This window comes from Danio rerio, chromosome 7 (assembly GCF_052040795.2).
Source record: "Danio rerio strain M-AB ecotype USA chromosome 7, GRCz13ab, whole genome shotgun sequence".
In the NCBI taxonomy this organism is placed as follows: Eukaryota; Metazoa; Chordata; class Actinopteri; order Cypriniformes; family Danionidae; genus Danio; species Danio rerio.
In genome coordinates this window covers 76,256,145-76,272,500 of record NC_141027.1, presented here as the reverse complement: position 1 = coordinate 76,272,500, position 16,356 = coordinate 76,256,145, and the positions used below count along the sequence as shown (strand labels likewise).

Genomic DNA, 16,356 nt, shown 5'->3' with positions numbered 1-16,356 from the left:
ACATAGCATTACCGTGCTTGGAATAGAGTCTGGGTCCAGCTTCTTCTGGGGAGGGCCTGCCATTTGTGCTGGTCCTCCAGCAAAGCCTCCTGGGAAAGCGCCTGTCTGTGGTCCTGCCATCTGTGGTCCTGCCATTTGTGCACCATACGGGCCAGCGATCGGGCTCCCTTTAGATCACGGAAAAAAATAACGGTTATTGAAGATAGTCAGTGTTTTGTGGGAAGAGGTGAAGTGTGTAATTTCTGCATTGAAAAAAAAAAGAAAAAGAGTAGAAGACATTAAGCTTTTGCAAACACAGACAATCCAGTTACAAATTCACACCATTGGTTAAGTTAATGCTGCTGTATTGCTTCGAGCTTAGTTTAGTGATGCATGAAATATTGGCTGCCATATCAATATCAGCTAATAAATGCTATTTTATACATTACCGTTATCGGTCTGATGACACAATTAGTTTAGGGACACTAAAATTAATTAAGGGTTGAATAATATATCATTTTGTCAATATCAGCTATTAAATGCCATGTTTTATATTAACGTTATCCGCCTGATAACAAAATTAGTTAAGGAATACATGAAATATCGGTGGCCATATCAATATCGGCCGATAAATAGTATTTTTAAAATTAACGTTATATGTCTGAACAAAATTAGTCTAATGATACATGGTATATTGCCATATTAATATTGGTCAATAGATGTTTGTGTTTATATTATCGTTATCAGCCGGATAACAAAATTAGTTTAGAAATACATGAAATATCGGTGGCCATATCAACATCGGCTGATAAATGCTATTTTTAAAATTAATGTTTTTTTGCCTGATAACAAAAGTAGTTTAGGCATGCATGATATATTGCCATATAAGTAACAGCTAATAAATGCAATTTCTTTTGTTATCGTGATCTGTTTGATAACAAAATTTGTTTAGGGATGGATGAAATATCAGTGGCCGTATAAATATGGGACTATAAATAATTGTTAGAGATGCATGATATATCATCTGCGATATCAATATTGGCTAATAGATGCAAATTTTAATATTATCATCATCGGATTGATAACAAAATTAGTTAAGGAATACATGAAATATCTGTGGCCATATCAAAATCGGCCGATAAATGCTATTTTTAAAATTAACGTTATTTGTCTGATAACAAATTTAGTTTAGGGATGCATGATATATTGTCATATTAATATTGGCCAATAAAAGTAGAGATAACAAAACTAATTCGGATAACAAAATTAATTTAGGGATGCTTGAAATATCAGCAGCCATAACACGATTGGCCGATAAATGCTATTTTAATGTTATTGCTATTGGTCTGACAACAAAATTGATTTAGGGATGAACGATATATTGCAAAATTAATATCAGCTAATAAATGCTATTTTTTATATTATCATTAACGATCCGATAACAAATTTATATTAGGAATGCATGAAATATCAGTGGCCACATCCATATCAGCTGATAAATGCTCTTTTTAAGATTATCGTTATTGGTCTGATAACAAAATTAGATTATGGATCCATGAAATATCAACAGCCACATCAATACTGGCTGATAAATGCTTTTTTTTATTATCGTAATCAGTCTTATAACAAACTTAGTTTAGTAATGCATTATATATTGCCATATTAATATAAATGCTGATAAATGCATTAATTACTTTAGGAATGCATGAAGTATCAACACCAATATCAATATTGGCTATTTTTTTATATTTTTGTGATGGTCCAATAACAAAATCAATTTAGGGATGCATGATATATCGGTGGTTATTTCAATATTATTTCATATTCTAATTTGAGAGTAAAGATGCTACAAATTCAGCTGCCAGAAATAAAATACATTTTAAAATACAGTATTAGCAAAAAGAAAACTGTTCTTTTAAATTGTTACGATATTTCACATTTTTAATGTTTTAATATATATCCGATCAATATAAAAATTCTAACATTGGTGATTATAAGACTTCCAATTTCCGCTTTTTAAAAATCATAATTATCATTATAAGCATTTAACCAGTAGAGTAAAAGGCTTTCAAATTTTTAAAAATTGAAGAAACTATATCAACATAAAAAAAAACATAACCTTTACCTTTAAATTGTAACACTTTTAATAACACGCTTTTCATTGATGCTCAGTTTTTACCGGGTTGCTGTGGATATCCCTGTGGTCCATGTGGCGGCTGGTGGACTACTGGTCCAGGCGGGCCAGACATTCCCATTGGTGGAGCTGGCATAGATCCCATTGTGGCCATTGGTGGAGGAGATCCTAGAGGAGACGGCTGCTGTCCTGGTGGAGAAAGCGGTGGATGTCCCATCACAGGTGGAGGTGGTGAAGTTTGGAAGTGTGCTGGTGCTGAGTTTGAGGGAGACTGCACAGGCCTTTGACCTAAAAATCAAGAGCATAAAATGGGTTGATTTGCTTTAAAAGAATACGAAATGCCATCTAACTTAACATATCCAGGGTTTCTGCAGGTGTCAGTCAAATATAAGACTTTTTAAGACGATTATGAATAAAATTTCAGACTTAAACAGGGCTAACGAGTAATGCCGAGTTCAGACTGCATGATTTTCAGAGTAGTCGTGTCACAGATGTTTTCACACTGCATGACTATCTGGGCTAGCGTTTCGTCGCTGCTTTGTTTACACTGCAAGATGGATCGGCGACAGGGACATTCACATTGCATGACTTTACTATAGGAAGAATCGCTAACAACTTCGTCCAAACTACGTCTCACAGCCAAAAACACATAGTATATCTTTTGTTATTAACTATTGAGAAAGAAGCCTTATGCCCAATGGGGTAGAACGTACATGTTTGCTCACCTGGGTTTAAAGGTAATTAGCCATTTCTCCTCAACGCTGATAATAAACTAATTTCCTTATGTATGAAACGTCAAACAGACACGGTTGCTCCTGAGTCCTGTCAAACCTCCACTAGTTTTTCCTCCATTTCGTGGGTCCAAATAAACCGAGAAAGAGCGCTTTTAACTTCTCCCCCAGCCTCCCGCTGGCCTGCAGCAGGTATACACACACAGGCACACACAAGTGAATGCCGCTCTCTCATTGGCTGTGGGCGATCGCTGATGTTATTTTCAGTCAAAACTCAATTCACACGGCATGATTTGAATCGCCGACAGCTCCAGATATTCAGCACGCCAAATATCCCGTAGGCATCAGCGACTCATCGGCGATTCTCTCAGATCGCGTCTTTGATAGTTCATACTGTGTGATTGTCACTCACGTGCACGAGCAGCGATTTGCCTGTGATTTCAGGCATTTGTCGGCGATTTCTCAAAACCTGTCGGTGAGCCAAAATCGGGGCTAAAATCACGCAGTCTGAACTAGGCATAAGGACTTATTCTATAGGCCTGGTTAGGCCTTTACATGCCCAAATTGGTTATATCTTAGCCACATCAAAACAAGCAAAGCCTAGTTGTATACATGCATTTTTTTAACATAACATATCTTTAAAAAGTATTTGACAAGTTTTTAGAAACTATCATAAACTACATGTACAACAGTCTGTACAGGCTAGTGTCCTCACCATTTATGGTCCATAAATACAAATGTTATTGTAAGAAAGATATTTAAACCATATTGGTAAATTGAGTTATAAATATATAGAGTATATACAGTATAGAGTTCTATTAAAAGTTTCATTGCATTGGATTTTTGGTGATTGGATGGGTGTTGGCCCAATTGTTTAGTCTAACATGGACATATAGTAAAAAATAAGACTCGTTTAACATGATTTGAGAACTACAACACAATATTTCTGTGTCTTTTAAGGCCAACACCTTTGTTTTTTTAAAATTTAGGACGGTTTAAAAATTTTAAGACCTCACAGACACCCTTGCTTACCATATCCTGCAATATTCATGGCACTCATTTGATTGGTCAGCTGCTGAGTTGGAGGCAGGGCTTGTGCCATACTATGAAAAGCAGTTGGAGGAGGCTGACCATAAGGAGACATAGAAGGAGATGAAGAAACTGGAGGAGGGAAACTGAAGGGAGCACCAAAAAATGCATTAGACACAATATAGTAACAGAACTTTAAACAGTGTTTTATTATAGTGAGTTCATTTTTACCTGTGTGGATGGGCGCCGTTCTGCTGAATGTTAGTGCCATACTGGCTGGATACCGGTGGTGGAGGCATCCCAGAAGGAGAGGAGGCAGGAGGCTTGAGCACACCTGAAAAATCAACAGTAAATTACAGGATTTGCAAGCACTGTATGAAAACAAAAGAGCACTAAGGCCATGAGATATTTAACATTTATGATAACATGTACAGTTGTGATGCACGGACGGTGGTTATATCCACGGGCACTGCGGCACTGTATAATGCCTTAATCATGTTAAGTTATCACTATAATGACTTTTGCCATAATCACGCAGCCCTTCAAAAGGTATTATGAGGAAAACTATAATGAAGAGCAGGGTCCTTATGGGTTATAGACCCTTTTCAGATTTCCGGGTTTCTCAGTAGCGGAAGACGTCATGGCTGGGTAAACTTAGAGCGAAGTGAATGGAAGAGTACGACAAATAGTTTTTTTTACAATGCTATTTGCTGAATTAATAAAAGAAAAACGCCACGATGGTGTAATCAAGACTTTCAGAAAAAGGAAAAAATAGTGCGAGACTGATAACAGCAGCCAGACGACAGAATAACGTCATATTTACTCTCAGCACTATAGGCAGTTGTTACAGTCAGATGTACATGCCTGTTTGTTTTGCTTGTGTGTGTGCGCTCTCTTTCTCTCCCTCTCTCGCTCGCTTGCTCCCTCCTTCTCTCTCTGTCAATTCTCAGGTTCGCCCAGTATCCCATTCGTCCGTGAAGACGTCAATCTCAATTCCACCTTGTGACGTCATCATCTTCACAACCAATCAGCATACGAGCTCAAAGTTTAAAAGGGACGCGAGCGGGGAAGCTCGTTCTGCTTTCGCTCTGACTTACTTGCTGTCTTTGCTAGCTTTTGTGTGTGTTTTTGGCTTGTTGTTAAGTGCTGTGATGTTGACGTGAACTTAGTTTTGATTTCGGTCTTGTTCTTGTGTTGATCGCTGTTACCGTCTTGGATGTGTATATGTGGCAATCCCCTGAAGTCTGGCGTCAGCCTTTCCTTTGGATTCGAGGAGTTTAGATGTCACGAGCCATACACTTTGCATCACGCAGATGACTCCACTGTCTAAACACACTAGTTTAGAAGCGAGCGCCACGCGCTGTAAGTTTTCTCCGTATTTTTGGTTAGCAGAGTAGTTTAGTTATAGCGTGTTAACGCTGAAGATGTTTTGTTTGTTTATTTTGTATTAGTCAGTTTAGAGCAGGGATGGGCAAACTTAATCATTGAGGGCCGGTGTCCCTGCAGAGTTTTGTTCCAACACTAGTCAAACACACCTGAACAAACTAATCAGTGTCTTCAAGATCACTAGAATCTATAAGCAGGTGTGTTTGATTAGAGTAGGAGCTAAACTGTGCAGGACACCGGCCCTCCAGGACCGAGTTTGCCCACCCCTGGTTTAGAGGGTAAATATTAGTTAGATTTGGGGTTTTTGTTATATTGCTTTCATTTATTTGGCGCCACTTAATTCTCGTTTCCCCCACCATCCTTAATCTATATTGATTGATTTATTTAATGTTGTAAGATCTTGTAAATAATACTTTATTGCTTTTTGACTTCCTTTGACTATTGCAAATAAATTCACTTATTTTTGCAGTATTTTGGTTGTCGTGTTGATATTTTGCCACCAACTCACCACAAAATATTATCACCTTAAATGTTACCTTTTAAACCCTAGAGACAAAACTTAAAAGTCGTAACAGCAGTGCATTAGAAACGCCTCGCATAAGCAGTAATTTGTTTTGTAATTTAACGCAAAGATGACAGCACATTCATAACTGCATTTAAATGTTCATACATTTAAAAAAAAAAATTTAAATACTAAAATCTTTTTTTTTAAGATTATGATGACCGTTAAACGCGTCATAACAGGCTTGTGAAAAGGGTCCATTGTTCATCTGAGGCTTTGCTAATAGTATGTTATTGCTACAGTATATTATAAGGGCAAGGTGAAACATGCAAGTCAAAAAAACAACCAAAGCAAGTTTATTTTACCTGTCGGAGGGGCTGAATAACCCTGTGTTGGAGATCCATAGGCCCCATAATGAGACTGAGGTGGAGGGTTCCCGAAACCTGCAGCGTATCCCCCCATTCCAGCCTGGGCCTGGGAGTATGGAGGGGTGGCGACATAACCTTGCTGACTCATCTTACTGTTATACCTCTTTCATTACAGTTTGGCACAAAAAAAGGTAACCTGAAATAAACACATCATTTACATGTTATTATACACCATTATGCACTGTAGTTTCAATTTCTACAAGATGCTATTTAATGAATTTAACAGTGATTTTAGCAGAACTTCATAACTATTTCTTCTACTTTTTGTGTTTATTTCATTTTATATTTTATTTTAGTTATTTATTATACGTAGTTTCATTTCTTACTTTTATTTCCTTCAAACATTTCTTACTTCTTTAGAAATAATTATTTCTATTGTCTTAGAAATCTGGCTACAGTATATTTCCTGCTTATATTACATAGATATACAATCATATATTTGTAATTCCGTGAAGCTGTAATTTAGACATTTTCAAATATATTAACACTTTATTTTAAGATGACCTTCTCACTGATGTTACATGTACTTACTATAGTATTAATTATGCATATTAGGCAATTATGCATATTAAGCATGCAACTAACCCTAAACCTAACCCCCATTCAAACCATAACCATAGTAGGAAATAAAATGCAAGTAATTAACATCACCCAGTATTAAATGAATCGTCAAACTGGTACAATGGTCACCGTAAAATCAAGTGTAACCTAAATTAAATATTGAATACAAGTACAGTTCATATTACAATTCAATATCTGCTTTGCTGTGTTAGTAAAATTATTCAAAATAAGCGAATGAAAGTCAAAAGTAGTGTGCTGATATTGATAAAGGTAAGATAATATAATCTTGCCTTTTGTTTAGAGTTTACCTGATATCATTAGCTCAACCCTCGCACGTGTGAACAGAACTTTGTCACCAAGATAACAGCAGTTTGACGATAACACAATAAGAACACATACCAGTACAGATGTTAATGTCATTGTTTGACTGTTGCTTTCAGTTTTCAAATTACTTAAATGCATAAGTTTGCCGTAAATAACCCAGTAATGTACTGCCAAAGTAATAAAATGGTTAGCATTGTAATAACTGTACATTTTCAAATCCGTATATGTAATTACATCATGCAATGTTAATATACCAACCTACAGTATATGAGCGATTAAACTCTGTGTTACTTGAAAATATATAGTTTTGATAGTGGTTATGACTCTGTAAAAAATGATTTCAACGGTGGAAAAAAAACGGAAAAAATACTAATGTAATAATAACTAACAAATGTAAAATTATAAGCAAAATTACCCAAATAAATACTAAGCAATGTTCTCTGGATTATACATTTTTGAAATATCTGAACACTAGTACCTGGTCTTCATAATAATGACTGTCATGAATGACCCGGTTGAGATATCAAGTCAGTATTTCTTCAAGAGGCCTTTAATATTTCTTGCATTAATTTATATACTGTACTTCACCACACGGTATTTAGTATAGTAATGCCATAATACAGATGCTTGAGTAAGACACATGTGAGACAGCTGGCCTAAAAACAGCATTAAGGTACAGAACTACTTATGAAAGCATTCACTTTTAGACATTAACTATTATCTTTAACAATGTGGAAATGCAGGAAAACACGCATACATCAATAGGTTATTCTTACTTTGTGTTCATTTAAAAAAAAATAAATATATATATATATATATATATATATATATATATATATATATATATATATATATATATATATATATATATATATATATATATATATATATATATATATATATAATTTTTAATTTATTAATTTATTAATTTTTTACTTTTAAAGCTGATTAATAAACATGGTGTCACTGTTTTTACATTACAATCACTAACATTGCCAGTAATGATAGACCTAAAGTTTGCAAAGTTTAAAAAAAAAAAAAACTAATGAAAGTAAAATTATAAATAAAAATTCCTAAATAAATACTAAGCATTTCCCAGAGATAGCTTGCGGCTGGAAGGGCATCCGCTGAGTAAAAACTTGCTGGATAAGTTGGCGGTTCATTCCGCTGTGGCGACCCCGGATTAATAAAGGGACTAAGCCGAAAAGAAAATGAAATACTAAGCAATGTCAACTGGATTATTAAATAAAATTAAAAGAATCTTATAGCTAATAGTCAGCTAATAGTGACTGTCACGAATGACCCGGTTGAGATGTCAAGTCAGTATTTCTTCTTAAGGGTCTTTAATATTCCTTCCATTTAATTTATAAACTTATACATTTCTAAACTATTCATAAATTTATAAAGTATCAATGTAATAATAATAATGCAGCTTGAGTGATACACATTTGAGACAGCTGGCCTAAAATCACCTAAAAACTTAGAACTGCAAAAATGTACCTAAATAAAAGCATTAACTTTTAGACATGAACTGTTATCTTTAAAAAATGTGGTTTGTGCAGGGAATTCTCTACACATTATTATGTTGTTCTTACTTGGTCTTCATTTAAAATGTCTTTTTTACTCTTGAAGCTGATTAACAAACATGTTGTTAATGCGTTTACATTATAATTACTAACATTGCCAGTAATGATAGGCCTAGAGTTTTAAAAGCGATCAAAATAACTCTGAAAACTGGACTGACACGGTTTCAATTTACTAGAACTTCTATGTTAAGCTGCTTTGACACAATCTACATTGTAAAAGCGCTTGAGAACTAAAGATGAACTGAAAAAACAACTAATAAATGTAAAATTATAAACAAATTTTGCAAATAAATATTAAGCAATGTCCTCTGGATTATTACATTTTAAAAATTTAAGCACTATTCAGTCTTCATCTAATAATGACTGTCATGAATGACCCGGTTGAGATATCTGTTTTTCTTCAGGACGCCTTGTATTTAATTTATAAATTTGAACGCACAATATTTAGTACAGTAAGGCCACAGTAGAGAGGCTTGAGTGAGACACATGTGAGACGGCTGGCCTAAAATGGCCTTAAAACAGTATAACTGTATAGAACTACATATGAAAGCATTAACCTTTAAACATTAACTATTATCTTTTAAAAATGTGGTTGGTGCAGGGAATTTCCATTACATCAATACATTAAAAGATTATTCTTACTTTGTGTTCATTTTAAACATTTTTGGTTTGTTGAAAATTATTTTACTCTTGAAGCTGATTAACAAACATGTTGTTACTGTTTTTGCATTATTCATTCATTCTCTTGTCGGCTTAGTCCCTTTATTAATCCGGGGTCACCACAGCGGAATGAACCGCCAACTTATCCAGCACGTTTTTACGCAGCGGATGCCCTTCCAGCGGATGTCCTTCCAACCCATCTCTGGGAAAAAGCTTTGCATTATAATCACTAAAATTCCAAGTAATTGTAGGCCTATAGTGTGCAAAGTTATCAAAATAATAACTAATGAATGTAAAATTATAAACAAAACTACAAATAAAGACTAAGATAGAGGTAAAGTTGATTTTATATTCGCACATTCGTGTATTTAGAAGTCTCTATATAGTTTACTATACTAAGTTACTTTAAATATACGATCGGAATTAGCAAGCAATTATGACTTGAAAACAACATTAACACCGTTTATTTGACCATGAACAATGTTGTACTTTGATAGTCATTGGCTGCTGATATGATTTCGCTATTTAGAGTTTGCAAATAATACTTTTATGAAATTATATTATTAAGGGGAAAGTCAGAATGTGCGAATATAAAACCAACTTTACCTCTATAAGACTAAGCAATGTCCTCTGGGTTATTACATTTTAAAAATTTAAGCACTATTCGGTCTTCATCTAATAATGACTGTCATGAATGACCCGGTTGAGATATCTGTTTTTTCTTCAGGACGCCTTTAGTATTCCTTGTATTTAATTTATAAATTTAAACGCACAATATTTAGTACAGTAATGCCACAGTAGAGAGGCTTGAGTGAGACACATGTGAGACGGCTGGCCTAAAATGGCCTTAAAACAGCATAACTGTACAGAACTACATATGAAAGCATTAACCTTTAGACATTAACTATTACCATTTAAAAATGTGGTTGGTGCGGGGAATTTCCATTACATCAATACATTAAAATATTATTCTAACTTTGTGTTCATTTTAAACATTTTTGGTTTCTTGAACATCATTTTACTCTCGAAGCTGATTAACAAACATGTTGTTACTGTTTTTGCATTATTCATTCATTCTCTTGTCGGCTTTGTCCCTTTATTAATCCGGGGTCGCCACAGTGGAATGAACCGCCAACTTATCCAGCACGTTTTTACGCAGCGGATGTCCTTCCAACCCATCTCTGGGAAAAAGCTTTGCATTATAATCACTAACATTCCAAGTAATTGTAGGCCTATAGTGTGCAAAGTTATCAAAATAATAACTAATGAATGTAAAATTATAAACAAAACTACAAATAAAGAGTAAGATAGAGGTAAAGTTGGTTTTATATTCGCACATTCGTTTATTTAGAAGTCTCTATATAGTTTACAATACAACTTTAAATATACGATCGGAATTAGCATGCAATTATGACTTGAAAACAACATTAACACCGTTTATTTGACCATGAACAATGTTGTACTTTGACAGTCATTGCCTGCTAATATGATTTCACTATTTAGAGTTTGCAAATAATACTTTTATAAATTTATATTATTATGGGAAACGTCAGAATGTGCGAATATAAAACCAAATTTACCTCTATAAGACTAAGCAATGTCCTCTGGATTATTAAAAAAATAAATCTGAACACTAGTACTTGGTCTTTATCTAATCAAGGTCAGTATTTCTTCAAGAGGCCTTTAATATCTCTTGCATTTATTTTATATCAGTCAACACACTAACTTAGTACAGTAAATCCATAATAGAGTTACTTGAGTGATACACATATAGCGAATGTACAGTTTCAGCCACTGCCCTGAACTGCCACGTCAAAGACCGTTATGACAGTCACAGTCAGACCTGTAATAGCCTATATTCCAGCTGACTTTACAGAATAAAGTCCACATTGAAGCATTTGAGTCCACACCACGAAAACGATCGATATATTGATACGGAAGCGCGTGCACCAGCTGTCACCACAGTGATACGAAGTTACGAAATACCTTCTGCTACACACGGAAACCGACATTCATGACAAACTTACTAAACCTGTGTACAGAATTACGCTTTCAGACTACTCTAGAAATACGGCTGCCTTCATGATAACATTACAGGTTGTGTTTGTTTATTGGAAAATAGCGAAATGAGAGAGACTGACCTGAAAGAAATTGATGAAGAGCGTCCTTTCCTCTGGTGATGTTGAATTGCGTGCCGAAAGTGCCACGTCAAACTCCAGCACAACACCGGTGTGTGCGTACACAGCGTCACAGCGCGCGTCCGTCCTGCGCATGCGCACACTGAAGGGAACCGCTACACGTCAGCAGGGCATACAGATGTGCGTATTAAGCGAATGGCATTCTGGGCTGCCTTCACAGAGGATGATGATAATATGGTTATAAATAGTTGATTGTAAGTGTTCATAAACGTAACATTGAATCATTAAAGCTACTGAGCTAAAGCTACCATGCTACTGTTGTAACACTGTGATACTTATACAATACAGACAGTGTAAAGCCATCCAATTCACTATTTTAAGAGGCATGTTTTCCCAGCACACAGTATAAACACAGTGGAGACCAACAATCTCAATTAACTTAATTAACAACATGTTGTCATATAGTCACAGTGGCCTGAAATGCTGCGTTGTCTAAAGTAGAGATGCCCCAACTAGGGCCTGAGGGCCAAAGTTGGCCCATGATAACCTTTAATTTGGCCCGCCATCCCATCTGAGAAGAGAGGGAGAACGATGTGCATGGTTTCAAGGTTGTCAAATTTAATGTAACCTTTTGTTTGTTTGTTTGTTTGTTTTATTGTTAAAGGTTTGCTGTTTCAATTAAATCCCTGCTGAAAAATCCTACTTAAACCAGCCTAGGCTGGTTGGCTGGTTTTAGCTGGTCGACCAGCCTGGTTTTAGAGGGGCTTTGGCCATTTCCAGTCTGGTTTCCAGCCTGGTCTTAGCTGGTCAGGCTGGAAAATTTCCAGCCAAATCCAGCTAAAACCAGCTTGACCTGCCTGGTTTAAGCTTGATATAGCTGGTTTTGGTTGGACTTCCAACTTGGCAAGGCTGGTCGAGCTGGTTTTAGCTGGTTATCTCCCAGCCTGACCAGCTAAGATCAGGCTGGAAATGGCTGGAAAACCAGCCTGGAAGTGTCCAAACCCCTCTAAAACCAGCCTGGTCGACCAAACTAGCCAACCAGGCTGGTTTAAGCTGAATTTTTCAGCTAGGATGGTGTAAATGAATCAGATTTTGTTTAGACACTGTCATACTGTGTATACTGATAATCCAGAGACTTTGGTTAGCAAATCAGATTCTGCTTGACTAGTATTCAGCATAGGTAGGTAGGTAGGTGGGTAACTTTATTTATACCCGAAAGTAGATTTGGTCTCTCACAACAGTGCCACACTAGGAACTCACATAACAACAACAAATGAACATTAAGACAAAGTGTCCACCCCCCGACTAAAGATAATGTTTAAAATGATGTAAAATATACAAGTGACTGAAACAGCTCTGCTTCAGTCTATTCCTTATTTGAATGTCTAATAGCTGCTGGTATGAAACTATTTTTGTATCGTTTTATTCTACAGCTTAACACTAGAAACCTGCAACCAGAAGGAAGGAGCTAAAACTCTGAGTGTAGGGGATGAGCAGTGTCACTTAAAATTGAATTTGTGATTCTCTCTAGCTGCCTAGTGTACACAGCCCCTAGATTGGCTAGTGACAACCCGGTCAGCTTACTGGACCCCTTAACTATTTGATTTAGTGAGTTTTTATTCTTGACAGAGAGATTTCCAAACCAAAGTTAAAACGGATTCAAGAAACGCATGATAAAATGAGTCATCATGAGATTATCAATATGGAAATAATTTATCTTTCGCAAGCAAAATAGTCGCTGGTGCCCCTTTTTACACACTGCTGCACAATTCTCCTCAAAGGAAAGTTTAGAGTCAATAATTGTACCAAGGTATTCGTATGATTGTACACTTTCCACAGTCTGATTTTTAATGGAAGTGCTCAACTGTGTGTGAGCAGCCTTCCTAAAATCAACGACCATATCTTTCATTGAACTGAATCTACGTTATAAATGTGATTGTGTTATTAATGCAATGAGTTGTCATTTAAAAAGCTGTACTGCATTAACTAATACCATATAACGTAAGGTTTTTCTATTGATTTTGAAATATTATTAAATAACTTCGCCATGTTAGAAATTAGCCATGGCAACTTTAATGTAATATACTGTACTTTGGTATATATTTACCTTCGGCCAAAAGCTATCAATGACATTTGGATTTTGGCCCTTTATACGAAAAGTTTGGGCACCACTGAACTAAAGTATATCAATCATAATACAGTTTTTTCAGCTATATTAAACGAGAAAACAATAATAAACTAAATTAACATCTGCAAATACATTAATAATATAAAGTAATATTCCTATTATCACAAAATTTAGACAGTACAGAGCATAAATAAAATAAATAAATAAACAGACAAGGGGAAAATTGATTACTAAGTAGTTGTTATGACTACTTTTATCATTCTAATGTCATTTTAAAAACATATCATGCCTATTTAACTCATTTTAAAAGTATTTCTCAAACTTAACATCTAGTTAGGGGAGAGTGGCGACGAAAGTAACGTGGGACAAAAGTAACAAAGCAATTTTCTCGAAGCCCTGACAGATTTCCAGGCTATAACAGCACATTCAGCATGCAACCCTTGGTGGAGCTGCTGCTGTAAATATCATGTGATGTGTGTCCCGGAGTTAGCTTTTTTCCTTATTACATGTTGTGTTTCTCTTTTCATGTGTCACAATGATCAATCTACAGGTTACTAAATGCAATAACACATCTTTAAGTTTGAAATGAGTTTTTCAGTTTAAAGGTAGATCAGGTTTAAATGGGGTTAGGGCTGAAAGTGACACAGACAGTGATTTATCTGCTAATAGCCATGCCTTATTTTTCACTTCCACATTAGAGTTTGCAGTGCTTTGACTCATATGTTTCATAAGATTAATGCATATTGCCAATAATAATTTAAAAATATTTTAAAAATTGTAGAAAAGTTTAACATTTTGCATTGGTGGGTTGCCTTTGAAACATTTGATGGATCAAAAATGAAAATGCAGTTTAATTTTTTTCTTCCAAAAATAAAAGACAAAATATGTCTGCATTGAACTTTAACAAGGTCATAATCAGATATATTTAAAATAATAAACAAATATTGTTGTATTACTTTTGACCCAGGCGTGTGTTACTTTTGCCCCTGCTGATGGGGTCAAAAGTAACAACGTGCAACGTTTATATAAAGTGAAGTTATATCGGAGTTGTTCTACACTGATACAAAATAACCTTCAGTTATAAGTCTTAGTAACCACAACAAAAATGTATTTCTGCTAAAAATATTTAATCTTTAAAAAAATTTCTACCCAAATTTTGGGTTGAGGCATTTGGGTAATTTTTTTGGGTAGTTATAACCCAGCTCTTTGCGTCAAATCAACTCACAGCAGGGGCTGACTGGAATACCACATATTATATACTAATTTGTTTAAATGCAATGAAAATAGTGTAGCATAAACACAGATTCCTTGCGTTTTCAGATGATTAAAATGAGATTTTTGCCCATAGCAGCCCTTAGTCAGACCTTTCTGAATTTTTGAATTTCTTACTTTCACCTTTTGTACACCTGTAATCAAAGCTGCACACCCCCCACCGTACTTCAGTGACACCAAGTCACAACAGCACAATTGGTGGGTCATCTTTCGTGGACATTTTTGGATCAAATTAACCTTTTATTTAAGTAATAAATAAATAACCAATTATTGGGTAGAAAAAACAACCCATTTATGGCGTTAAAATAATAACCAAATTACTTGGGTTAATTTAACCCCTACCCAGCAGTAGGGTTAAAATACAACCCAATTGGGGTAGTTTTTAACCCTGTGTTTTTTTAGAGTGTATCAGCTGTTTAGATACACCTTTAAATTTCTATTCACAATTACTTGTCAAATACTGTTAATCCAATTTATCAGTTAATTGGTGAATTTCTTTGGAACAGAATCTATGAATTTAGTAATTTTTATATAATATATTTTTATTGAAATGCAATTATTTATGTGCAACTATCACTTAAGCGAGGCAGTGGCGCAGTGGGTAGTGCTGTTGCCTCACAGCAAGAAGGTTGCTGGGTCGCTGGTTCGAACCTCGGCTCAGTTGGTGTTTCTGGGTGGAGTTTGCATGTTCTCCCTGCCTTCGCGTGGGTTTCCTCTGGTTTCCCCCAGTCTAAATACATGTGGTAAAAAAATTGAAAAAAATACCGTATTGTATGAGTGTGGATGTTTTCCAGAGATGGTTTGCACCCGGAAAGGCATCTGCTGCGTAAAACTTGCTGGATAAGTTGGTGGTTCATTCCGCTGTAGTGACCCCGGATTAATAAAGGGACTAAGCCAACAAGAAAATGAGTGAATGAAACATAAGGTCCATTCCTCTATAACTTCCGCATATATTCGCATTTGGTTGTTTTGGAAACGAATTAAGAACGTTATCTGGAAGCGTTCTCCATATGTTTCTTTGGGTTATCAAAAACGAATCTTCTAGCAACGTTGCAGGGAGGTTTTTGTAACAATTTAAAAATAACCTAAAAGAAAATGTTCTGGAACCGACAAACTAATGCTGTTTCTGTGGTATTTGAATAATATATTTTAGATTTTGAAATTAGAATTATTTAAATAAAATCAAGTACATAATAAATTATGTCATGATTTGATTTGATTTTTGGAAAGCTGCTCATCCAATCAGAACGTTCTCCTAACCATGTCGTAAAAGATGTAGGTTACACTTTTTTTCAAGAATGCTAAAGTGTAGCTACTTTACTTTTTCATATGTTTATCTTTTTTTCAGTACTCAGGACGCTTATTCTCGTGTTGTTTCTTTAAGCACAGGTTAAGTTAGAGCAGAGTTTATCTCCTCAGGATGGTCCCTGAAAGCATGACGCAGAAAAGAGGGCCGGACTCCAGCTGTTGTGCTTTTCCACCCACTGAAGAAAGCCTC

The 16,356-nt window shown here is 35.4% G+C and overlaps 1 protein-coding gene across 6 annotated transcripts in view; it reads right to left on the bottom strand.

The window, feature by feature from the left end:
* Positions 1–11,530, bottom strand: part of sec24d (SEC24 homolog D, COPII coat complex component) — a 47,487-nt gene extending 35,957 nt beyond the window's left edge. For 5 of the 6 annotated variants that reach the window (XR_015494758.1, XR_015494759.1, XR_015494757.1 and 2 more), the window contains exons 1-6: positions 11,462–11,525; positions 6,127–6,325; positions 4,105–4,207; positions 3,877–4,019; positions 2,159–2,401; positions 13–167 (exon numbers count right to left, since the gene is read on the bottom strand). Coding sequence is in view for 1 of the 6 variants with exons in the window: in NM_001177932.2 (NP_001171403.2) it covers positions 13–167; positions 2,159–2,401; positions 3,877–4,019; positions 4,105–4,207; positions 6,127–6,277 (795 nt within the window). In the remaining 5 variants the exon portion in view is untranslated. Of the gene's footprint in view, positions 1–12; positions 168–2,158; positions 2,402–3,876; positions 4,020–4,104; positions 4,208–6,126; positions 6,326–11,461 lie in introns of all 6 variants that reach the window. The other variant, NM_001177932.2, reaches the window with a different exon arrangement.
* Positions 11,531–16,356: the final 4,826 nt, after the last annotated feature.